The sequence below is a fragment of the Salvelinus alpinus genome, chromosome 3, assembly GCF_045679555.1.
Source record: "Salvelinus alpinus chromosome 3, SLU_Salpinus.1, whole genome shotgun sequence".
Classification (NCBI taxonomy): domain Eukaryota; kingdom Metazoa; phylum Chordata; class Actinopteri; order Salmoniformes; family Salmonidae; genus Salvelinus; species Salvelinus alpinus.
Window position 1 is genome coordinate 20,151,983 of NC_092088.1, and position 24,059 is coordinate 20,176,041.

General features: G+C 42.6%; 3 protein-coding genes across 6 annotated transcripts; 2 read left to right on the forward strand and 1 right to left on the reverse strand.

The window, feature by feature from the left end:
* Window positions 1-576: 576 nt before the first annotated feature.
* LOC139570209 (gamma-crystallin M2-like) lies at window positions 577-2,532 on the forward strand. The gene is made up of 3 exons (XM_071391880.1): window positions 577-679; window positions 1,532-1,774; window positions 2,206-2,532. The coding sequence occupies exons 1-3, from the start codon at window positions 671-673 to the stop codon at window positions 2,479-2,481; spliced, it is 528 nt and encodes a 175-aa protein (XP_071247981.1). The 5' UTR covers window positions 577-670; the 3' UTR covers window positions 2,482-2,532.
* A 1,053-nt stretch (window positions 2,533-3,585) lies between these two features.
* On the forward strand, window positions 3,586-8,874 carry LOC139570207 (gamma-crystallin M2-like). Of its 2 annotated transcripts, none has more exons than XM_071391879.1 (3): window positions 3,586-3,669; window positions 7,680-7,922; window positions 8,252-8,874. In XM_071391879.1, the coding sequence occupies exons 1-3, from the start codon at window positions 3,661-3,663 to the stop codon at window positions 8,525-8,527; spliced, it is 528 nt and encodes a 175-aa protein (XP_071247980.1). In that variant the 5' UTR covers window positions 3,586-3,660; the 3' UTR covers window positions 8,528-8,874. The 2 variants fall into 2 exon arrangements, with proteins under 2 accessions (XP_071247980.1, XP_071247979.1); XM_071391878.1 differs by lacking the exon at window positions 3,586-3,669 and adding an exon at window positions 3,726-3,952.
* Window positions 8,875-10,462: 1,588 nt separating this feature from the next.
* LOC139570206 (delta-1-pyrroline-5-carboxylate synthase-like) lies at window positions 10,463-23,758 on the reverse strand. 3 transcript variants are annotated; one of them, XM_071391876.1, is made up of 18 exons: window positions 23,617-23,758; window positions 23,300-23,424; window positions 21,830-21,981; window positions 21,510-21,659; window positions 21,247-21,351; window positions 20,983-21,141; window positions 20,306-20,396; window positions 19,621-19,745; window positions 18,562-18,706; window positions 17,692-17,765; window positions 17,216-17,315; window positions 16,750-16,970; window positions 14,922-15,059; window positions 14,388-14,583; window positions 13,821-13,942; window positions 12,627-12,813; window positions 11,923-12,018; window positions 10,463-11,836 (listed from the first exon to the last, which is right to left on the reverse strand). In XM_071391876.1, the coding sequence occupies exons 2-18, from the start codon at window positions 23,397-23,399 to the stop codon at window positions 11,631-11,633; spliced, it is 2,367 nt and encodes a 788-aa protein (XP_071247977.1). In that variant the 5' UTR covers window positions 23,400-23,424; window positions 23,617-23,758; the 3' UTR covers window positions 10,463-11,630. The 3 variants fall into 3 exon arrangements, with proteins under 3 accessions (XP_071247977.1, XP_071247978.1, XP_071247976.1); XM_071391877.1 differs by having other exon boundaries at window positions 20,989-21,141; window positions 23,609-23,757; XM_071391875.1 differs by having other exon boundaries at window positions 23,609-23,757.
* Window positions 23,759-24,059: the final 301 nt, after the last annotated feature.

Here is a 24,059-nt window from a genome sequence, read left to right on the forward strand (position 1 = left end):
GGAAGCAAGAAGAGACCAGATCACTCTAGATTACATCAACACAAGGGCTTGATTCAATCAATAACATCAGAATCACTTACACACACACACACAGGTCTACGAACGGAACACAACCACGATTCTGTGACCTGAGATCAGAGAGAGGGAAAATATGAACCCACACTGAAATAAACTATGATAATCCGTTTAACATTTTCATAACTTTTTCATATCAACGTTCAATCATTTTCTTTCACATCAACCCCAAGTATTTGTAGAATATATGGCTTTGTTTCGTTTACTAGAGAGTGCACAAACAGTCTAACCTCCTGCAAACGTAAAAAGCTTGGTTGTTCACACTACATACAGTACCTAAAGGCCTTTTGTGTGATGTTTCAATGGGCGCATCACCGTGTCATGGCTGAACAAGGGTCGGTGTAAAGAAAACAGAACGAGGTAGGCATATCGGGTGGAGGGGGAGGTTTTGTATTTGTATAGGTAAACTCCAGCACTTGCGCGTAAAGAGTAGCCTATGGTTTAAGAGACAATTGGAATGGTCACTGATGTCTGAAAAGGTAACTTCTAGTCACTACAATGTAGACACAGGTCTATTTTACTGTCAGTAGAAGAGTATAAAAAAGGGCCTGAGAGTCTGCTGAGGGCTACGGTGCAGACATCAAGCCCTCCAACCATGGGAAAGGTATGAGCTAACAGGTTTAGCTTACTTGTTCGACGATTGCTGATGTAATTAGGGAGATCACCAAATGCTGTTAGGCTTAAGGTATAGGGAAGGTATTTGGCAAAGTAAGCTAGGCATACAATTTATGAAGCTATGTCAAAGACTTAAGTTGTAAATCTACACTGAGCAAAAATATGAACGCAACATGCAACAATTTCTAAAATTGTAATGAGTTACAGCTCATATAAGGAAAATCTGTCAATTGAAATAAATAAATTAGGCCCTAATCTATGGATTTCACATGACTGGGAATACAGATATGCATCTGTGTTGGTCACAGATACCAAAAAAATAAAAAGTAGGGGCGTGGATCAGAAAATCAGTCAGTATCTGGGGTGACCACCATTTGTCCCATGCAGCGTTACACATCTCATTAGAGTTGATCAGGCTGTTGATTGTGGGAGATATCTGTGGTGTGCAACGACCCTTTACAGACCAAATCAAGCATACATAGGCTTAGGCACAATGCTTCTTAAGCTTGCCATAGTTTCAAATCAAATAGCATTTGTCGAGGGAGCTAGCTTGTCGAGGGACCTAGCTTGAGGGAGCTAGCTTGTCGAGGGAGCTAGCTTGTCGAGGGAACTAGCTTGCTGAGGGAGCTAGCTTGTCGAGGGACCTAGCTTGAGGGAGCTAGCTTGTCGAGGGAGCTAGCTTGCTGAGGGAGCTAGCTTCGCAAGGGAGCTAGCTTGTTGAGGATCAACACTACGTCCATGAGTACGGCTTTCAGTCAAAAGTCATTTTACTATCATCATCGCCGACTCAGTATAAATAACTTTCCACATAACCTATTTTATACATTTCTGTTCTTTGTAGATAATCTTTTACGAAGGCCACAACTTCCAGGGTCGACACTATGAGTGCAACAGTGACTGTGCTGACACGTTCAGACACTTTAACTGCTGTAACTCTATCAGGGTGACCGGCGGTCACTGGGTGGCCTACGAGAAGTCCAACTTCAACGGCTACCAGTACATCCTGAACAAGGGAGAGTACCCTGACTGCCACCACTGGATGGGCTTCAACAACTGCATCCGTTCCTGCCAGATGTTTCCACCCGTAAGTCAGTCAAACTGATGGATAGGGTTACTCCTGCCACACATCAAACGGCACTTTAGAAATCAGCGTCAATCACCAGCCTTTTGATGTCATTTATAGATACAGAGAGGAGTCAAAGCATCAAAGTCCACAAGGAGATCCAGTCATTTTTTAAAGGAATAGGAACGCACCCCAAAGACTTACCTTCTTCATTTTCATTCTATTCATCATCACTCAGTGTTTTTGGCAGTATTATACTTCTGCTTTGAGAGGTTTCTCCTCATTTGACTGAATATCTATTTCTAAAGGAAGCAAGTCTCTGGTATTAATCGACGTGTAGAAATTCTTAGATCGCCCAGTGTATAAAACTCTACTGTGACCTCTGTGATCATTTCGCCCCTAATCACTTCTTGTCCTCCCTATTCCCTCCTTTCTGTCTCTTCTACCAACAGTACAGAGGAGCCTACAGAATGAGAATCTACAACAGGCCTGAGATGTCTGGTCACATGATGGAGTTCATGGACGACTGCCCCAACGTGTATGAGCGTTTCCGCCACCGTGACATCTTTTCCTCCAACGTCATGGAAGGCTACTGGGTGTTCTACGAGCACCCCAACTACAGGGGTCGTCAGTACTTCCTCCGCCCCGGGGAGTACAGGGCCTGCAGCGACTGGGCCTGCAACAACCCCATGGTAGGCTCCTTCAGGAGAATGAGGAGTGGCCTGTAAGCTTCTCACATCTGGACTGTAACAAAGTGATTAAATGTGCTGGTTTTTAAATGTGGCTTCTCTGTGTGATTTTCTTTCCATCTGAAATCAATGGCAAAACAATAGTAAAGCTTTTGTGTAAATAATTAAGTTCCAGCAATTAAGGGAAAGGGAAAGGGGGATACCTAGTCAGTCGTACAACTGAATGCCTTCAACTGAAATGTGTCTTCCGCATTTAAGCCAACCCCTCTGAATTAGAGAGGTGCGGGGGGCTGTCTTAATCGACATCCATGTCTTCGGAGCCCGGGGGCATTAGTGTATGGTTGTTAGACAGGAGAATTGCTGTGTACAGTATGTATACTATACCATAATCAACCCTAAAAGTTGTCTGCACCCTCATTAACGATTTATCCAGCTGTATTTCTGTATTTTGAAAGTTATATATCTTGAAAACTTAATTGCTGACATGCACATTTTTTGGGAGTATATCAACAATGGACTAATGAAAAAATGCAAAAAGATAGTTTTTGGGTGGAGTTTTCCTTTAAGTTGGGCAGGGATGATACCAGTATCGCCATACTCGTTAGTTTCGTGGCAAGGAAAACAGTAAAACAGCCCTAATGTTGGAAACACAAACACACATTTATCTATTTTCCAAGCTATAGCACACAATATTTTACATACAGCAGGTTTTTAAAGGACCAAAGAGTTTGGTCTGCTTCCTGTTTTCATTTTTGCCAAGGAAAAAATATTGCTATACTGGTATGTCACAGCCTTAACATTAAGTATATTATTGATTAACTAACTGATTGAATGAATGAACTGCAAATCAGAAACTCATTGCAACAAGTTCAATTCATTATAAAGCTGTTAAGGATGGCTTAGTATTTTTCTCTCTCTCTGGCAGTCTGTCTATACATTGTTAGCCTCAATGCCAATAAAGGCAGAGGTTGCAACTCTTATTGTGTGACTTTGGAAAGTGCCGTTGTACAGTATTTTCCATAGAGATAGAGAGCTTTTGACAGAGACAAAGAGCTGCTGCTGTGGGCCAGCCCTATAGTTTTCTGTAGCCTGTAGAGCACATTGTGCTGACACGACAAAGCTTTGTGTCACATTTACAAAGGCCTGATCCCTGCAGGGTCTATAAAGAGGTCCAGTACCGCTCACTACCCGGTCCGGTCCGAACTAAACACAGTCACAATGAGCAAGGTAAGCATGAACACACTATGCGTTTCATGGGGAAATACAGGAAAGAGGCTCATTTAACAATTGTCTATGATAAACCGTGATACATCTTTCATATTTGGATTCACTGGATAGTATTATAAATAACTAAATAGCTTGCAATTTACCTAGACATGATTGGCCATTAATGATATTGGAGGGGGATTTTAGGAGATGGTGAATAGAATGTGTTAAAGGCTCAAAGCTAATGTGCAAGTATGAATGGACTGGACGGAGAGGAGGGCAGCACAAATGCATCGTCTCAAAGGTAGGTTCTTTTAGCAACACGGGTGTATTTGTTATCTAAAGCAGGGGCATTGGAGCCTGCTGTTTTTCTATTCTGCCTGATAATTAATTGGACACACCTGGTGTCCCAGGTCTAAATCAGTCCCTGATTAGAGGAGAACAATTACAAAATGCAGTGGAACTGGCTTCGAGCTCGAGTTGAGTTTGAGGGATCTAAAGGATTGTATTATTAAACAGACTAAATAAAAGTCCCCCACAAGTTTTTCCTTTTTTGTCCACATATGGCGCATGTGCAGGACTTTTATTTTAACATGAGGTAAGCAGAGAGGAAGTAGGTCTACAACAGACTCATGTTTGAAAAGTCTGTTTAATAATACGATCCTTTAGATATTTTGTCTCAAATTCACTCTGTATTGGCCTAGGCCTACTACTCATCCATGACCCATCATCCTCTTCACTGCCTCAGCATACGACACCTTCTGTTCTACTCTCACCCTGGCAACCTCAACCTGTCTCTCTCGTACCGGGCACTTCTGATCCCCAGCAACATGGGCACACTCACAATTGACACAACACAGTTTTTCCCAACGATACAACACATTCCTTTGTCCCATGCCCTAAAGCAGGTATTCCCAAACTGGGGTATGCGCAATGCCGTCGGGGGTACGCCAAATATAAATGTGATTCACATTCTTCACATTTTCAAACAGTACGTTTATATTTTCCAACGGGGCTATACTTTGGGTGAGTTTTTTTTCTCGCCTGAGTATCCTCGTTTCACTGCCAAAAATAAAATTAAACCATCTAGTGTTCAGCAAAATAACAACACAATGTCAAATACAGGTAGCCTAGTCAAATAATTAACATCCAATCACATTAACCGTTACTCTCTCACGGGAATTCCATTAACGGTTCTGTATGTAGCCAAATGTAGCTGCTGCTCATTCCGTTTGCTCGAAAATTGATAAATGGTTTTAAAATGTAAGGCCCGTGTCCATGGAGACAATACTACCAGCAGTACTACACTTGCACCTGTCGACGACACAAGTTGTTCTGCTTCCACGAGTACATCCAATGTTAGCATCAGTAATTCTACATTTGTTTTTAGCCCAGCTAGCATGGACACTGACAGATGTGAATCTGATGCATCCAAAGAGCTACTGCCCCGTTACCCGGGAAAGCACCGAACAACAGACAGGGACGTTGGACCATCGAAGAGGCGCAAATATGATGAGAACTACATTGATTTGGGGTTCACTTATATTGGGAGCAGTGCCTTTCCTCAGCCACAGTGTGTTATATGTGCAAAAGTACTATCTCACAACTCGATGAAACCTTTACTCTTGCGCAGACATTTAGAAACAAAACATGCCAATTTGAAAAATAAGCCACAGGAGTTTTTTGAGCGAGAATTAAGACGACTTTCGAGTAGTGAGCAACAGATACCATTAATAAGAAGGGGCTAGATCGTCTTATATGGTGAGCTACCGAGTGGCTAGGACAGACAAGCCCCATACTATTGTGGAGGACTTAATTCTTCCTGTTGCCGCGGATATGGCTGGGACAATGCTGGGGGAAAAGGCCCAAAAAACTTTACAGAAAATGCCTTCATCAAACAACACTTGACGCATCAGTGACATGGCAGGAGATGTTTTGAAACAATTACTGATTCGCATGCAAGCCAGTGAATTATATGCGTTACAGCTGGATGAGTCAACAGACGTGGCGGGCCTGGCACAGCTACTGGTATATGTCCATTACGTTTGTGGGGGGTCTGTGAAGGAAGACATCCTCTTCTGCAAACCACTGGAAACCAGGACAGCAGGAGAGGATATTTTTAAAGTACTGGACAATTTTTGTGACATCAAATGGACTTTGGTGGTCAAGATGTGTTGGTATCTGTACTGATGGCGCAAAAGCCATGACAGGGAGACATAGTGGAGTGGTAACACGCGTGCAAGCAGTTGCTCCAGACGCCACTTGGGTACACTGCAGCATCCACTGAGAGGCTCTTGCTGCCAAGGGAATGCCTGACAGCTAGAAAGACGTTTTGGACACTACAGTCAAAATGGTTAACTTTGTTAAAGCAAGGCCCCTGAACTCTCGTGTATTTTCTGCACTATGCAATGATATGGGCAGCGACCATGTAACTCTTTTACAACGTACAGAAGTGTGCTGGTTATCATGGGGCAAAGTATTGACACATTTTTTTAAATTGAGAGACAAGCTTAAAGTTTTCTTTACTGACCATCATTTTCACTTGTCTGACCTCTTGCACGATGATGAGTTTCTCACACGACTGGCCTATCTGGGTGATGTTTTTTCTCGCCTGAGTGATCTGAATCTAGGATTACAGGGACTCTCTGCAACTATATTCAATGTGCGGGACACAATTGAGGCTATGATTAAGAAGTTGGAGCTCTTCTCTGTATGCATTAACAAGGACAACACACAGGTCTTTCCATTATTGTATGATTTTTTGTGTGCAAATGAACTCAAGCTTACGGACAATGTAAAATGTGATATAGCGAAGCACTTGAGTGAGTTGGGTGCGCAATTATGCAGGTACTTTCCCGAATCAGATGACACAAATAACTGGATTCGTTATTCCTTTCATGCCCTGCCTCCAGTCCACTTACCGATATCTGAACAAGAGAGCCTCATCAAAATTGCAACAAGCGGTTATGTGAAAATGTAATTTAATCAGAAGCCACTGCCAGGTTTCTGGATTAGGCTGCGCTCAGAGTATCCTGCCTTGGCAAATCGCGTTGTTAAGACACTGATGCCCTTTGCAACCACGTACCTATGTGAGAGTGGATTCTCGGCCCTCACTAGCATGAAAACTAAATACAGGCACACACTGTGTGTGGGAAATGATTTAAGACTGAGACTCTCTCCAATACAACCCAACATTGCAGAGTTATGTGCATCCTTTCAAGCACACCCTTCTCATTAACCTGTGGTGAGTTATTCACAATTTTCCATCAACAAATAAAGTGTTATATGTAAGATGGCTAAATAAAGAGCAAAAGGATTGATTATTATTAATATTTGTGCCCTGGTCCTACAAGAGCTCTTTGTCACTTCCCATGAGCTGGGTTGTGACAAAAACTCACACTCATTCTTATGTTTAATAATTGTATCGTATAGTGTGTGTGTGGCCGGCTTACAATGATGGCAAAAAACAACATTTGAGAGTGCGCTGACCCTGGTGCTAGAAGGGGTATGCAGCTGGAGGTTGAATATTTGAAGGGGTACGGAACTATAAAAGGTTTAAGAACCACTGCCCTAACGGATGTGCATGTACCTCAGTGTGGTTTTTGGGATGTGAAAATGAGCAGTGGATCATTTCTTATTGGTCTGATAACACTCTCTTCTTCGACACATGTACTAAAAGTATATACTATAGGTAGGCTTGGCCTATTTCAATTCCACATCATACATGGTGTACGTTGGATTGCAGTTCCTGATAATGAAAATGTAATTCTGTTTTTTCTGGTTATTTACATTTTTCAGAAGACAGCCAAAACATTTCCCCAATATCTGTGTTATCATGTGTGCACCCACCCTTAGCGGTGTTGCCAACAACAGGATGCATCTGGCTTTCAGGGATACAGTTAATTCAACCTAGCTTCCTTTTCCGCTGGAAACCGGGTGTGGAAACTCTGCTCGGGTGTTTCTTTTACGTCTGCTACGTTAGCTTATCGTGTGTATCATTTTGATTGGAACTTTCCATCTCTCTTTTCTAGATTATATTCTACGAGGACAAGAACTTCCAGGGCCGCCACTATGAGTGCAGCAGCGACTGTGCTGAGATGCACAACCACTTCAGCCGCTGTAACTCCATAAAGGTGGACAGTGGCTGTTGGGTGGCCTATGAGAAACCCAACTACACTGGCTACCAGTACATGCTGAACAAGGGCGAGTACCCCGACTACCAGCGCTGGGCTGGCTTCAACGACTGCATCCGCTCCTGCCGTATGGTGCCCCCTGTGAGTGTACCACATCGTGTGCCCTCAGTCCCACATTGTTTTCAGTCCCTTGAGCTGAGGGCCTCAGTGTCTACTGTTTTTTTCTTTCTTGGCATTTATTGTAATTACTTGGCTAGACTCTTACTGACATTTGGCTGAGGCTATAACAAATAGATTCACAAATGCCACCCAACACCTTTTTTTTAACACTGCCAATTTCTTCTTCACAAATGTCATGGTTCAAGTTATATTTCATTCTCATTATAGTACACTTACATTAACGTCTATATACTGTCTGTGTATCATTTAATATATCCATTGTCCATTTTGTCTGTCTTCTTCTTTCCCAGTATCGAGGAAACTACAGGATGAAGATCTACGAGCGCTCTGACTTCAGGGGTCAGAACATGGAGATGATGGAGGACTGCCCCGACCTGCACGAGAGCTTCCACAGCCGCGACATCTCCTCCGCCAACGTCATGGAGGGTTACTGGATTCTCCACGAGCACCCCCACTACAGGGGTCGTCAGTACTTCCTTCGCCCCGGCGAGTACAGGAGGCACAGCGAGTGGGGAAGCTCCAGCCCCACCATCGGCTCCCTGAGACGTGTCACCGAGACCCCCTGAAGGTCAACCGAGACCCCCCCCTTCCTCCCCTAATGCAGCCCAATTCTAAATTCTGTATTGAAGCCCTACCCTCTATTGCTAGCACTGTTTGACTGTTGTGTATCTACTGTGGTCATCTGACCCTGAAATCACATGAATGTGATTGGGGGTTTTGTTCCATTTGGTGTTGGGTCTTCGCTGCTTTGCTTAGACTGGGAAAGTAGACCTCGGTGCTCAGGCGATGCTCGTATGGTAACGGTGATGGTCTCTCTAGCTTTGGTTGTTACAGAGCAAAATGATGTGCTTTGCCAGTCCCCAACCCCCTGTCCTATAGGAACCAAAATAAATAAAAAGTTGATAAAAGTCAACCAAGGAGCCTTTTGTTTTTATTAACTACTGTCATTATCAAAATAGGTTACATAGTCTTGTTTTGCCTACTTTTATTAAAGTTCATTATTTGGCATTTTAAACATAAGCCATGGAGTTGGATAGCCATAGAGGCATACACATCAAGGTCCAACTCTGCAGACTGTTGTGACATCATCATCATCATCCCCCGATACACAAAGCAAAATGAACACGGAAACATTATTATTTGAAGCCGGTAATTAAAGAACAAAAAAAGGGTATCTGAGGATGGGCATGTAGGAGTCTTTATGAGATCACATGGTGCAGAGCAGGGGCTTTGGGTCCATGAAAGAAGCCCGTATTAGACCCACATCACAGGGCTAGCGCCAACTCAAAGGGGAAGAGTCAAAGTGTCCTGGTACTAGCCCCGAGCATCAAGCTCTCTCAGAACAAAAAAACTAAACCAAGTCTGCTTCCCTGCTCATGCATTTTTCAGCAGCCAGTGTGATAAGGAACCCTTTCAGAAATAAACATCAATTATTGAAATTGTTAATTAGACGCCCATAATTGGTGAAGATACACATGAATAAATAACTTTGACAATTAATTATTGATAAAAAAAATTGAAGCCCAGCTGGGAACACTTTTGAGTCTCTTTAGATCAAACAAAACAAGAAATATAAGTTTTGGCCTTGAGTAATGTTCAATTAAAGAACTGTCGACTTTGCTGTAAAGGTCCAGTGACATGCCCTGCGTCCTCTGATATATGTGGACTCCAATCCCCACGGTCGTCAGTGCGTCAACAGGGTGAAACATGGGATCTGGCTATGCCTAAACGGGGAAACGTTCGACAAAAGATTCACAGGGTGCTTGGCGTCTGTCGTAAATGGAAGGTAATGCAGGGAGTCCTGACATGATTCAAATCTAGATTCAAATCTAGTATCAACCATGTACGTTATGTTTGTGTGTCTCGGTATGTTTACCTCTACTACTAGGCCGGCCAAAGCTGCATGATCCCTCATCAATAGACTATTCTAGAACTGCAAAATATCCATGTATCAGACTCTCTACCTCTGCAAGTCATTAATACAATACTTTCCATTACAAATATCAAGCTCCTTCCATAGAAGTACCAAAGCAGTGAGATCTGACAAGATCCTGTCTTTTCTTCATTTATTCTTCATCAACGAACCCTTTGGACTTGTGATGGAGGGCTGATTGAAGGGTAAGTAGTGCGTTTTGGACCATGAATTCTTTAGCTGAGAGTAGTAGAACCACAGGAGAGCATACTCTGTGATTCCATTATTAGTCTCAGTTCTCTCCCTCTTTCTTTTCATTTCTGATAGCTGGATAATTAAACCTCTGTAGTATTGTTTTCCATCTTCCATGCCCCACTTACGGAAAAGTCTTATTCCCAGATGAGAACCATTAAAAAGTCCCTTTTTTGACGTCTGTTTTCAGATCAGTATTCCTTCTTTGGTGCTAATTTGTTATTTGTGTTAGTAGAAAGAGTGGTGGTAGGACAGAGACGAACATACATGTAAAGTCATTGGCATTCTTGAGTTATTTATCTCCTAATCAAAAGGACCAAAGAAAATGAAAATCCCATTGTTATTCAACAAAAACTTTTATTCTACAATATGGTCTAAAAATTACCAAAAAAAACAGAACTGATCTGTAGTGTTGACATCAGATATAAAGCTCATAAGCTGGAATGTAACAGCAGCACTGTATCTTAAGGCAGTAGTCCCCTGAAGGAGACGGAAAGCAGCTCTTGTATCTGACAGAGGCTCTGGGCACTGTAAAGTCGACATAAATAGACAGTGTAAAAAAAAGCAAAAGCAGGAGAATAAAGCATTTGCATTCAAAAGGACATAAAAAGTTGAGGAAAAGAGGGAAATACAAAAAAATGATGTGCTTTCTTATATAATCAAATCTAACTTGAATGCTTATGAATAAGATTGGGTCAATAAATGTTTTATTCATCCATATCTATGATAAAACACATTTAAGGTTATTAAATATTGTTTATCCAATGGTTCATCACTGCTCATTTAACTGCATATAAATAAGGATTGTGTTGGTAGAACTGCAAACGATGCAGTATAAATGTTAATAGCAATTCATACAATTTGTGGCCTTGAGGCCCTACAATTCAAGCCCAATTTAAATGACACATCAGTAACTTTCCTAACTTAGGTTGAGCTTTAAACCTAGCATCAACACTGTTTGGTTGTGCATTCATATCACTTCTGATATCCCTAAATGTAACGTGAGTATCCTGTACAAGACCAAACCAATACTTTGAAGGTAAGAGTCTCATCTGATAGAGCACAGCACAACAGACCAATCAACAGGAACTAAAACCAAGAGGGGAGCCTCTTGATAGAGATAATAACACGGATGTAAACTAGCTTAAGCAAAAATTCCCTTTAAGTGTGGGTCCTGGAGAGCATATTTACCAAACTCATCACTACTGCGCATAAGATCTAGACCAATTAATGTCTAAACCAATGGTGTGAGACCTTCTACAGTCTAACAGGGTCAATGTAACCAATCATGAGTTGATTCACTGAATACTGAGTGAGGTAATCACTGCAATAAAACTTTTGAGAGCTGATGTAGAATTAATGTAAACTCTGATCCAATGAACGTAAACTCTGATCCAGACCGAATGAATAAGACAATGGGATTGTTTCTTTGGTACCAGGGGAAATCTTTTCTCTCGTGAAGTGGTTAAGTGTGTTTAGGTGTGTCTCTAGTTGGAGGTCCTCTGTCATTCCTCACTCTGGGCAGCTATCTGTCTGGGCTGTGGCTGTGTGACTGGCATATTCTCGTGGAGGTACTTCATGGTGCCCTGTTCAGAGAAGTCTGCAGCCGTGTGGCCGTCTCCTCTCAGGACCCACTTAGTGGTGAGGAGACCCTCCAGGCCCACGGGGCCCCGGGCATGGATACGAGCTGTACTGATGCCCACCTCAGCACCTAGAGGAAGGAGGGAGACAGAATAAGTGAGTGAGTAGGGTAGTTGAACAGTAAGTGAGGTGATAAAGTAAATAATGAATGCATACCCAGTCCGAAGCGGTATCCATCTGCGAATCGCGAACTGGCGTTCCAGAACACACAAGCACTGTCCAGCTGCTGCAGGAACCGCTCCGCTGTGTCCTCTGTAAGAATCATCATCATCATCACAACAACTACCATCATTGTCACCATCATTAAACATCAACATCTCTCTTCAGCTATATACAGTATATTTCTTCTATTACACAAAAAGGATAATTCAATGTAGTTCTACGTGTTGTACAATCTGTGGCCACTAGATGGTAGAACTGAGGCAGAAATGCTCTGTCTGCAGGGAACCTACTAAAAAAAAAACATCTATAACCCAACCTTTATTGGATATTGTCAGTAAAGTACTCAATCAAAATGAATTATCAAACTTGAGGGGACATTAACATTTAAGATGACGATAAATCATATCACTAAAAATAAATTAATAACACTCTTCCCTTAGCAAAACCTGTTCTACATTCAAATCAGTTCTGTCCCCTTCAAAGTAGTCTCATAGGGAGGTTGTACACTGAGCCAAAAAGTGCTGTCATCACTTTGAGAAAGAAGTGGCAGGGAGATTGAAGGACAGGTCTCTCTTGAAAGAGAGATTTGGTCTCTCTCACCCAGACTAATCTGGGTGAATCAACGGGATAAAACATTTTTAAAAAGAAGAGGAAAAACAGAAACTTCTCACAACAATTACATAGACAGACAGCCCTACCGTTTTCAGTAACAATGACGTCGGTGTGTGAGCTGCCATATCTGTGGATATGGTGTATAGCTTCCTGCATACTGTCCACCACCTCGATGCAGCACTCCAGATCCCCGTACTCTGTTCTCAGAGACTTGACCTCTGATGGGCTGAAGGTCAGGTAGGAGGCAAACCTGGGGCCAGCGTGAATCTTCACCTAGAGGGGTCACACATGGGAGGGGGGTCATCATTACATAAAACGAACGGTCAATTAATCAATCAAATCGGGGAGTTAAGATTGACTGAATGCTAAACTGGCTGAGTCAGACAACTTGCTTGGATCTAGGGTTACAAAGGGAGGGTATATTACCGGTAACTTTCAAAGTTTACCAGTAAACTACTGGAATTTTTGAAACATTAAAGGATTTGATGGAATTTTCCTAACATGTAAAATATATCAACTAATAAAATAAGATGATTAAATTTTTTTTTATTTTTTAAATAGAATAACATAGCTGTTAAACATTATCCTAAATATAACCCATCAACTTAGTGAATACCGTTTGTGTTTAATATGAGGGTTTCAGCATGGAAAGTTCTTTATATTTTAACACACATGTATTTATTTTACTATGTCAATATGTCTTTGTTGGTAATGTTTTTACGCCAAACTGGTGGCAGTTGTGAAAAAAAGACAGTAGTTGGAAGAGTTGCAGAAATAATTCCAAATGATGTCATTGTTGATTAGATATACATTTTTTTACAGGAACATTTTTTTTATTTGAAAGTTGAAGTATAAATGACCAAAGTTTCCATAGAGTGCCATAGATTGATCTGCTATTGTGAAACACAACCTAACTTTTAGTGATACTTGGTAGTCTGTCTTCTTATTATGATTATCATCAACTGCATAGTAAGCTGTTAATGTTCATTTTTGTGAATTTGGTTTTAGGAGCATAAATCAACAATAATGAGACATGATTCATGTGGTTAATCAACACGTGTAAACCCATCCACCCCAACCCCAGGGAAAGAAAAGGAATATTTGATAATAAGTTGTAGTAAAATGTAACAAACCAAACAACCAGTCAGTTAGTCATTATCTTATTTAACCAAGCCTTTGAGTGTTTTCAACCTGTATTTTAGTTGTAGAAAAGGAGGATAATATCACTTTATGTCAGTGTGTCTATACCTGTGTATTTGTTTGTGTGTGTGTGGTCTTACCTGTTCGGTGCGGAGCATGTCTATGATCTGGTCAAACAGAGGAGTCCTGAGTATGTCCCTGTGAACCAACAGTGTTTCCATAGCATTGCAGGCCGCAGGATAGTCACATTTAGAGTCTCTGACTGGAGAGAGAAAATGTCAATCAATCACTTCCTTCTCCTTCATTGGTAGTAAACCAACCATTCAATTATGTGGGCGTGTCTGTGTCAGACCTGGATTCAAATACCAGTTAAAAGGTATTTCAATTACATTACATTAAGTATTTAGATATTTTTTCTTAGAAAATACATCAGGTAGTTGAATATTTGGAAAAGTATTGGCATTTATTTGAAAATACAGACAAGTATATTTTCAAATACAAATATTTAAATACTCCCATACATTTGAACCAGGTCTGTTTAGTCATAGGGATATTTGAAATACTTCAAAGAGGTAGCTGATTTGGCTACTTTATTTGAAAATACTGAAATACACAGAAAATACGTTTTTAAAATACAAATAATTAAATAAGCACTTATTCGAACCCAGGTCTGGCCTATGTGCGCCGGTGTGTGTTGTCCAACTGACCGATCTTGATGACCTTGTCGATGGCGGCCTCCGAGTCGATGTAGACGTGGCAGATGCCTTCACTGTGGCCCAGAACTGGGATGCCCTTGGCTGCGTTCTGAATGTTCCTGACCAGCTGGGATGAGCCTCGCGGGATGATCAGGTCTATCATCTCATCTAGTCTACACAGGTCCTCCACCTCCTCACGGGTACTCACCTGGAACACACATAGAATATGTACACACAGTTACACACACAAAATGTGTATACATTCCAATTACTATCAACAGATTGTCATATCCGGACTCAAAATAAACCCCTACAGTATTCTAGGATTTATTTTGTATTTTTCTATGAGGGAAATTCCCTGTGCTACATTGTAATCACTCACCTTAGTAAATGAGGAATGAAAGGATGCTTTTGCATGGTGTCTGACTGCATTTACTACCGGCAGAGTAACACAGAATTACTCCGATTTCAGCATTAAAATTATGTTATTTAAATAACTTCCATGCTGTTTTTCTTAAATGGGATGTTTTTCCAGCTGAGACTTACCAGCTGTACAGCCTCTCTGACCCAGTGGATATCCAGTGCTTCCTGGGTCAACTCATGTAAGATGCGGTTGGTGTTGGCTGCTTCCTTGCCCCCCTTCGCCAGCAGAGCATTGCCGCTGGCTATGGCTAGAGCTGATACCTACACGCAAATGAGAGCAATAGCCTTTTAGCCACAGAATTACAGTCACAGTCAAAAGTTTGGACATACCTACTCATTCAAGGGTTTTTCTTTATTTGTACTATTTTCTACATTGTAGAATAACAGCGAAGACATCAAAACTATGAAATAACACATATGGAATCATGTAGTAACCCAAAAAGTGTTAAATATATCAAAATGTATTTTATATTTGAGATTCTTCAAAGTAGCCACCCGTTGCCTTGTTGACAGCTTTGCACACACTTGGCATTCTCTCAACCAGCTTCATGAGGTAGTCACCTGGAATACAATTCAATTATCAGGTGTGCATTGTTAAAAGTTCATTTGTGGAATTTCTTTCCTTCTTAATGCGTTTGAGCCAATCAGTTGTTTTGTGACAAGGTAGGGGTGGTATACAGAAGATAGCCCTATTTGGTAAAAGACCAAGTCCATATTATGGCAAGAACAGCTCAAATAAGCAAAGTGAAACAACAGTCCAACATTACTTTAAGACATGAAGGTCAGTCAATCTGAAAAATGTAAAGAACTATAAACGTTTCTTCAAGTGCAGTCGCAAAAACCATCAAGCGCTATGATGAAACTGTCTCTCATGAGGACCGCCACAGGACAGGAAGACTCAGAGTTACCTCTGCTGCAGACGATAAATTCATTAGAGTTACCAGCCTCATACCTTGCAGGCCAAATAAATGCTTCAAGGAGTTCAAGTAACAGACATCTCAACATCAACTGTTCAGAGGAGACTGTGTGAATCAGGCCTTCGTGGTCAAATTGCTGCAAAGAAACCATTACTAAAGGACACCATTAAGAAGAAGAGACTTACTTGGGCCAAGAAACACAAGCAATGGACATTAGACCGGTGGAAATCTGTCCTTTGGTCTGATGAGTCCAAATTTGAGATTTTTGGATCCAACCGCCATGTCTTTATGAGACGCAGAGTAGGTGAACGGATGATCTCTGCATGTGTGGTTCCCACCGTGAAACATGGAGAAGGTGTGATGGTGACCAGCATGACTACCACAGCATTCTGCAGCGATATGCCACCCCATCTGGTTTGCGCTTAATGGGACTATCATTTGTTTTTCAACAGGACAATGACCCAACACACCTCCAGGCTGTGTAAGAACTATTTGACCAAAAAGGAGAGTGATGGAGTGGTGCATCAGATGACCTGGCCTCCACAATCACATGACCTCAACCCAATTGAGATGGTTTGGGATGAGTTGGACCGCAGAGTGAAGAAAAAGCAGCCAACACGTGCTCAGCATATTTAGGAACTCCTTCAAGACTGTTGGAAAAGCATTTCAGGTGAACCTGGTTGAGAGAATGCCAAGAGTGTGCAAAGCTGTCAATAAGGCAAAGGGTGGCTACTTTGAAGAATTTAAAATCTATTTTGATTTGTTTAACACTTTTTTTGCTCACTACATGATTCCATGTGTTATTTCATAGTTTTGATATCTTCACTATTATTCTACAATGTAGAAAATAGCAAAAATAAAGAAAAACCCTTGAATGAGTAGGTGTGTCCAAACTTTGACTGGTACTGTACATATAGCATGACCCCCAGGACAAACACCCATCTTACCAAAAAAATATCAGCAGTGCACAAATAGAACCCCAAACTCTCACACACACAGACGAGCCCAAACACACAGAAACACACACAAATTACCTGTGGCAAGCAGTCGGGGCGGGCCTCGAAGATGACTAGCAGTACTCCTATGGGCACAGTGATCTGCTCCAGCTCTAAGTTGTGAGCTACTCTGGTCCTACGCAGCACTCTGCCCACGCTGTCCTGAGAGGCCAGGGCTATCTGTCTCAGGCCTATAGCTAGGCTATTCAGCTTGGCCGGGGACAGGCTCAGACGGTTCAACAAGGCTGACGACAACTGACCTGATAGGGGACGGAGAACACAAAAGAATCCAATACAGTAGAAAACACCGGACGATCACTTTGACTACTCAGTTAGCGCAGCTCGTATATACAGAACGTTTAAATGCAACCACACCCTCAAATGATCCACATCCTCACATAGTCACACAATGGGATGTTGTTAAGTACATGTCCCTACAAGTATGAGCTGGTTTGACAAATACCATGAACCAATTCAGAGAGATAGACAAGATAGGAATAGTTACCTGCATTGACTGCTAGGTCCATGTCCATCTTGTTAGCAGCAAGGATCTCCTCCTTCTTCTCAACCAGCAGGTCTGCCAGGTGACAGATGATCTCACCTCTCTGGGGTGGAGACAATTCAATAAGATTAAACAAACCGCAGTAAGAATAGTGCTACTGACACGCCTGGGATCAGGTATACTGTATACTGTAGAACTGTGTATGAGGGTCTGACTGTATACTGTAGAACTGTGTATGAGGGTCTGACTGTATACTGTAGAACTGTGTATGAGTGTCTGACTGTATACTGTAGAACTGTGTATGAGGGTCTGACTGTATACTGTAGAACTGTGTATGAGGGTCTGACTGTATACTGTAGAACTGTGTATGAGGGTCTGACTGTATACTGTAGAACTGTGTATGAGGGTCTGACTGTATACTGTAGAACTGTGTATGAGGGTCTGACTGTATACTGTAGAACTGTGTATGAGGGTCTGACCTGGTCTGGGTGAAGGGCTGCCAGGGTCCTGCCAGAGTTCCGGGCCATCTCAGTCTGCTGCTCCACGGTGGGGCCTGGAGATAGACACTACAGTGATGAGCACAGGCAACACAAACCAACAACAAAAGGGACCATCGGACAACATCGGCATGCATCATCGTAACCATAGTCACGTGTAGCCATAGTCTGGATAATGTCGTGCTAGCCGAAACGACTAGAACGGTCGGCTGGATTCCAGAGGAGCGGCTACATTTTGATTGGATGTTACATTTCAAGAACCCTCCCAGCACATGCCCATAGAAGGGCAGCACGTGTGTTATGTTCGTCACTGTTTTCCGAGTCGATGAAGGCAATGCAACTCTTCTGCTTGATCCCTCAACAGACATTACCCCATGTCTACTTACAGGATATGGTAAATGTTTAGAGTATCAAGTGTGGCCGACTGTCTGCCATTTATTGAAATTAAAAGCCGTCACAAACCCGGCATAAATCAACATATTTCGATGGGGTTTTCATCTGCGATTTCCCAGCCATCTTCACACACTTTTGAGCTCCACTCAAGCAAGGAATTTGATTGGTTTGACGTGTTGCGAGGCGTCACTGGTTTCCACCCCTTTGTAGCTACTTTCTGCCATAGACTTCACCAGGCTTTACCGATGACCATAATTATCATCATCATTTAGAATTACAAACGTCTTCTTCATCATAAGAACCACTCATCATATACTCATAAGAAATACTCATCATTGTGATCCCCACCATAATTATCACCATTATCATTATGCTCATTGTTGTCATGGTGATCATCATCAATCTAATAACCTTCATCATCAGCGTCTGTCACACAGAGAAGACCCGGGGTGAACTCACCGGCAGGTTTGACCTCGGAGAAGAAGGTGCCCACTTTCTTGCCCTCCACGATGTCAGTGATGACGTGGCCTGTCACCTTGGGGTGGGTGCCGTTGGCAATGACTACCGACGTGCCCCCCTGTAGGGCCCACAGGGCAGCCTTTACCTGGAGGTAGAGGGGGGGGACACTTAGACAATTTTCTATTCCCCACTTGTTTCTCAAGTAAAGATTTGGCCCCTAATGTAAAGACTTGCTTAACAGTGGGTTGAAGCTAAAGCTCAGTCTGACACACATTGAGTTCAGAAGACTTTCTTAAAACCTTATTACAGACATGTAGACCTAGACACTCTGTAGTCCTCCACTCTTACATGTTTTGATCGACACACTTTCCTATTCTAATCTTCACGTAACTGCAAAATAATGGTAAAACTTTAGTAAATGATGGATACAAAGTATATTGAACAGGTGCTTCCATAAAGGTGTGATTCCTGGGTTAATTAAGCAATTGACATCCCATCATGCTTAGGGTCATGTATTAAAATGCTGGGCAAGCCACTATTTTGGCTACCAGGGCTATGCCCCCATAGGATGACAATGCCCCCATCCACAGGCCATGAGTGGTCACTGAATGGTTGATGAGCATGAAAACGATGTAAACCATACATCATGACCGTCTAAGTCACCAGATCTCAACCCAATTGAACACTTGTGGGAGATTCAGGAGCAGCGCCTGAGGCAGTCATCAACAAAACAGCCATCAACAAAATATAAAATTATGGAATTATGGAATTATTATGGAACTTGTAGAATCTATGCTAAGGTGCTTGAAGCTGTTCTGGCGGCTCGTGGTGGCCCAACGCCCTACTAAGACACTTTATGTTGGTGTTTCCTTTATTTATAAGGCTACGTATGTTTGCGCACATGGAATTCAGTGATTTATGTTTACTATAGGTTAATGAGGCAATACAAATATGATGTGACTAAAATGAAAGGGTATTTAGTTGACTAAAATCGCCCAATATTTTCGTCATTTTGAGAATAACTAGACTAAATCTAAACACTGACATCTGTGTACATACCTTGGCCTCCATGCCTCCTATCCCCACCCTGGATTTTGTGCCGTAGGTGATCGACAGCTGGTCACCAGGGTAGAAGATGTCAATGAGTTTGGCGTCATCCGTTCCAGGAGGGCTGTCGTACAGTCCTACGAGAGATGGGAGGTAACTATGGTTACGTGATTGTTTACTTGCACAAAGATTACCTTCCAGTCCAATCCATCAGTGATATTTCCAAATACAACCAGGGTTGTGTTTAATTAGGGCAAGCAACGGAAAACGTTTTAAAACGTTTTGCAATGGAAAATGTGTGTTTCTTATTGTACAAGTCCAGGTGGTCACTTCCTGTTTCAGTCTGTTTTCTTCCATTTCGGTGTCTGATAAACACAACCCAAAAGACCTGTAGTTCTCCCTCTTACATGAATGCTCCCATATGAGCGTGTGTGGTTTTGACCCAGAGTGCTGGCAGATGGTGTGCTGCCTAACGGCAGGTAGCCTAGTGGTTAGAGCGTTGGGCCTGTAACCAAAAGGTTGCTAGATCGAATCCCCAAACTGATAAGGTAAAAATCTGTTGTTCTGCCTCTGAACACGGCAGTTAACCCACTGTTCCTAGGCCGTCATTGTAAATAAGAATTTGTTCTTAACTGACTTGCCTAGTTAAATAAAATGTTAAAAAAACAAAATATGTGTTGCTGTGTTAGCAGCGTACCTTCTACGTCAGAGAGAGCGATGAGCAGGTCTGCCTTCATCTCCACGGCCAGACGTGCCGCCAGGCTGTCATTGTCCTTTATACTGATGACCTGCAGGGGCGGGAAAAAAGGAGTTAGTCTCACAGCAAGAATTTATTGGGTCAAGGGTCAATGACCAGACTGTTTCTGATGTTTGTTATCAGTTGAAATTGAGGTCAGTGTATAAGAAAATACATAATTGAAATCGAAGCATTTCATGATACGTTATCGTTGATATTAGCTTGTCTACTGTGTGGGTTAGCAAAGCCACTGATACTACAATGTTTAGTCGTTTATTACTATTAGTAGTGCGTTTTCAGCAGCAGAAGAACTTGTTAGTTCCACCTGGGCTTGAGAAAGGAGTATAGAAGCGTGCTTCTACCTCCATTAGTCACCCCCAGACAGCCACACTTCTAGGCCCAGTCCGCCACCAACCAGAAAGGAACTAAAGCAATGCATGCACCCCTCCCATCTCCTCTAGCCTTCCCTGCATGCACATCCTTTGGGGGGAAAGGAGGGGTAGCGGGAAGGTAGAGCGAGGCGAGGTGGTGAAACATAATAGCTGTATGCTAGTATGCTAGCAGCTAACACTACTCTGCTATACACACCTCTCGCCCCTGTCCTTCCCCCTCCAGTCCCCCCTGTGCCCTTTACCCACATTTACCCCCTGGAGGTCGCTGTTGGGCTCGGGCGGGGGCACCACGGCATCGTTGGTGTTGATAATGGGTACGATGTTCATGCGGAGCAGCTCCTGCAGCGTGCTGTTCAGGTTCCGCCGCTTCTGGTCATCATGGAAGTCCAGGTTGGTGACCAGGACCTGGGATTACATCAGAGCAAATCCTGTTTCGATAAAACTTTATTGAGAGGTAATTGTGCTGGGTAACACAGTGTGAATTCAAATACATAGAGATAGCGTAGGTACCTGTGCAGTGCATGTGCTGTACTGGGTGAACATGGCCTCATACAGGGCCATCAGACCACTCTGTCCGGCTGCCGCACAGGCCCGCGCCTCCAGAACTGGCACTGACTGAAACCGACAGAGAAAGATTGAGAGAGGGAGGAATGTTTTGAGTTGATTTTATAATAAGTGATTTCACCATATATTTTTTTGCAGGTTGTATAAGACCTGGACTCATCATGTCTTTGAGCTGGTAAGGTTCTATAAGAACTGGACTGTTGTCTCACCATGTCTTTGATCTGGTTCTGTCCAGAGTGAAGAGCCTGTCTGACACTCTGGGACAGCAGGATCTCATGCCTCAGTCTCTGCTTGCCGAAGGCCACCGCTCCGCTGGTGACGATCATCATCTCTCTCCCCTGGTTCTGTAGCATGGCCACCTGCAACACAACACAAAAAACTTTCTACCTCAGTGAGCCACATCTAAAGCCTTTTAAGTATTCTTGCAACAATGAATAAACTACAATAAGCAGACAGTTGTTAAAACACAAGCTTCAAGACATCTTGTGTGGAGGTCTTGTTATCCCGTCAGCCTTAAGACCTTCCTCACCTGCTCTACTACAGAGGCCAGCCTGCCCAGCGCCAGGCCGCACTCATCCCCCCGGGTGACCACGGCGCTGCCCAGCTTGACCACAATCCTCTTGGCCTTGCGGAGCTCCCCGCGGTGGGCGAAGGAGTTACTGTTGGCACGCGCCAGGGACACTGTGAGAAAGAATACACGGTTTGGTGCTTTATAGTGTCAGTCTGAAGTGGAGCCGGGCGATATGGACAAAAATCTATATTGCGCTAAATTACCTTAATTGATGCGCTAACGATAAATAGAACGATGCATTTATAACATGAATGTGCACCACAGTTGTTTTTCATTATCCTTAAAACCACTACTACTAGTTTGATAGTTAATAATTGATAGCCATCAATTATCCCATCAACAATCACACAGCAAACGTATTACATTTTCAAACTTCACATTTCTCTAGTATAGGCTACTTATCGCAAAGGACGACATCAGCAAAATGCCTACGATAAATGATTGGTATGGTCGTTGTTGATCATTTCTGGTTTATCGTCCAGGCTCTAGTCGGAAGCCCTGTTCAAATGCTTTATACATGTATATTCCTCCCTCCCTTACTTGGATGAAATACGAATTAAAGCAGGGCCTAAATGGAGGAAGGAAGATATAAGATAACAGATCAGCTTTATGAACATTTCACGTATGCATACATTGTGCTGTGCACACACACCATGTTAGCTTGAGACAATGTTCATAAACACTGTGCCTAACCAGCACACAACAGTACATCTCCTACCAGTAAGTGTGTGTGCTGGGTTCTGTTTTGGTCCATCACTGATTATATAAAGTGTTAGGCTAAGAGCAGCCAGGAACCCCCTTCGCCCCCTTCCTAAATTCCCTGGTATCCATGGAGATGGAAAATGACAGGGTGCAAACTGCCACATCAGCATGGCAACCGCCAAAGCCAGCGCTGACTGCACACATCTCTCCACTAAAGAGCAGCCAACCGCGTGAGAGAGATAGGGAGAGAGGGAGATAGAAACAGAGATAGGGAGAGAGGGAAATAGAAACAGAGATGGGGAAAGAAAAAGACTGGGGTGCAGGGGTGAGGGGGTAATAACAGAAGCAGAGAGATAGATTAAAATGGACAGAAAGGGATAGGCCTCCATTATCTTAAAGCTATCAATCCCATGTTAAGAGTGGCCCGGGAGGATAAACAAGTATACACAAGTATGCAAAGTATGCAAGATGATATCATTGAATGATCGGGACTTGATCAATTTAGGGAACTAGGCTATCCTTCTTGCTTGGGGAAATTATCATGTTATTACTAAAAACTCAAGCTACTGAAATCATTGAAATTGTAATCACTGGAACAATAGCCTATTATTTTCAACATTTATCCTACATAGACATCTATACATCTCTTCAATTACTGGCGCACGTAGGCCTATATTATGTGTGCGGGTATGTGAATGTATGCATATGTTTGCCACTCCCACTTGCCTTGTGTCAGTGCTTTGGCTAGACGAGGGAAGATGGTGGTGCGTTGAGTCCTGGGGCTCAGGGGGAGCCCGGCACAAAGAGACAGCCTCTGTAGCAGCATAGTCAACTTTCAGCCGCTACAACAGCTAGAGAGGAGAGAGAGAGATACATTAAATCACTGTCAAATCGTCAATGTTCTATCTCTCTTTTAATTTCTTGAACTTGCAGAATCACAGCTAAACACTTCAAAAAAGTCACAGAAGTTAGTATTCCACGTTTTATTGAATGACATAGTCTTTCTGCATTTGGATAAAGGAAAGAAAAACTCACGGTGATACCTGCTTAGCATCCAAGTCCTGTTTATGTCTGTTATCCAGCCACGTCTATCAAGCCCATCTCCTTTGAAATGAGCTACTGTCCAACCTTTTTATTCAACATTCCAGACAGTATACACAACACCTGCCCTCAACCAATGGCAGAGTCGAAGCCGGCCTAAATCACAGAAACTCCTCCCCCTCATGTGCTTATATGGGGTAGCTGATGAAACTGTCGCTGCTCCTTGCAGGGTCACTTATTACGTGCCCTTTCTTGATTAAAAAAAAAGTTTCTAATGTGATCACACAGGCACAGTTTAACCTCTGAAAGTTTAAGCAGTGAGGGGGTTCTACTACACTCTAAAACGTTAAGGTTCCTGGAGGTATCCTTTAAGGGTTCTTCAAATTGAAACTGTGGGGGAACCCCTAAAAGTTATTAGGAGAACTCTTGAAAAAGGTTATTGAAG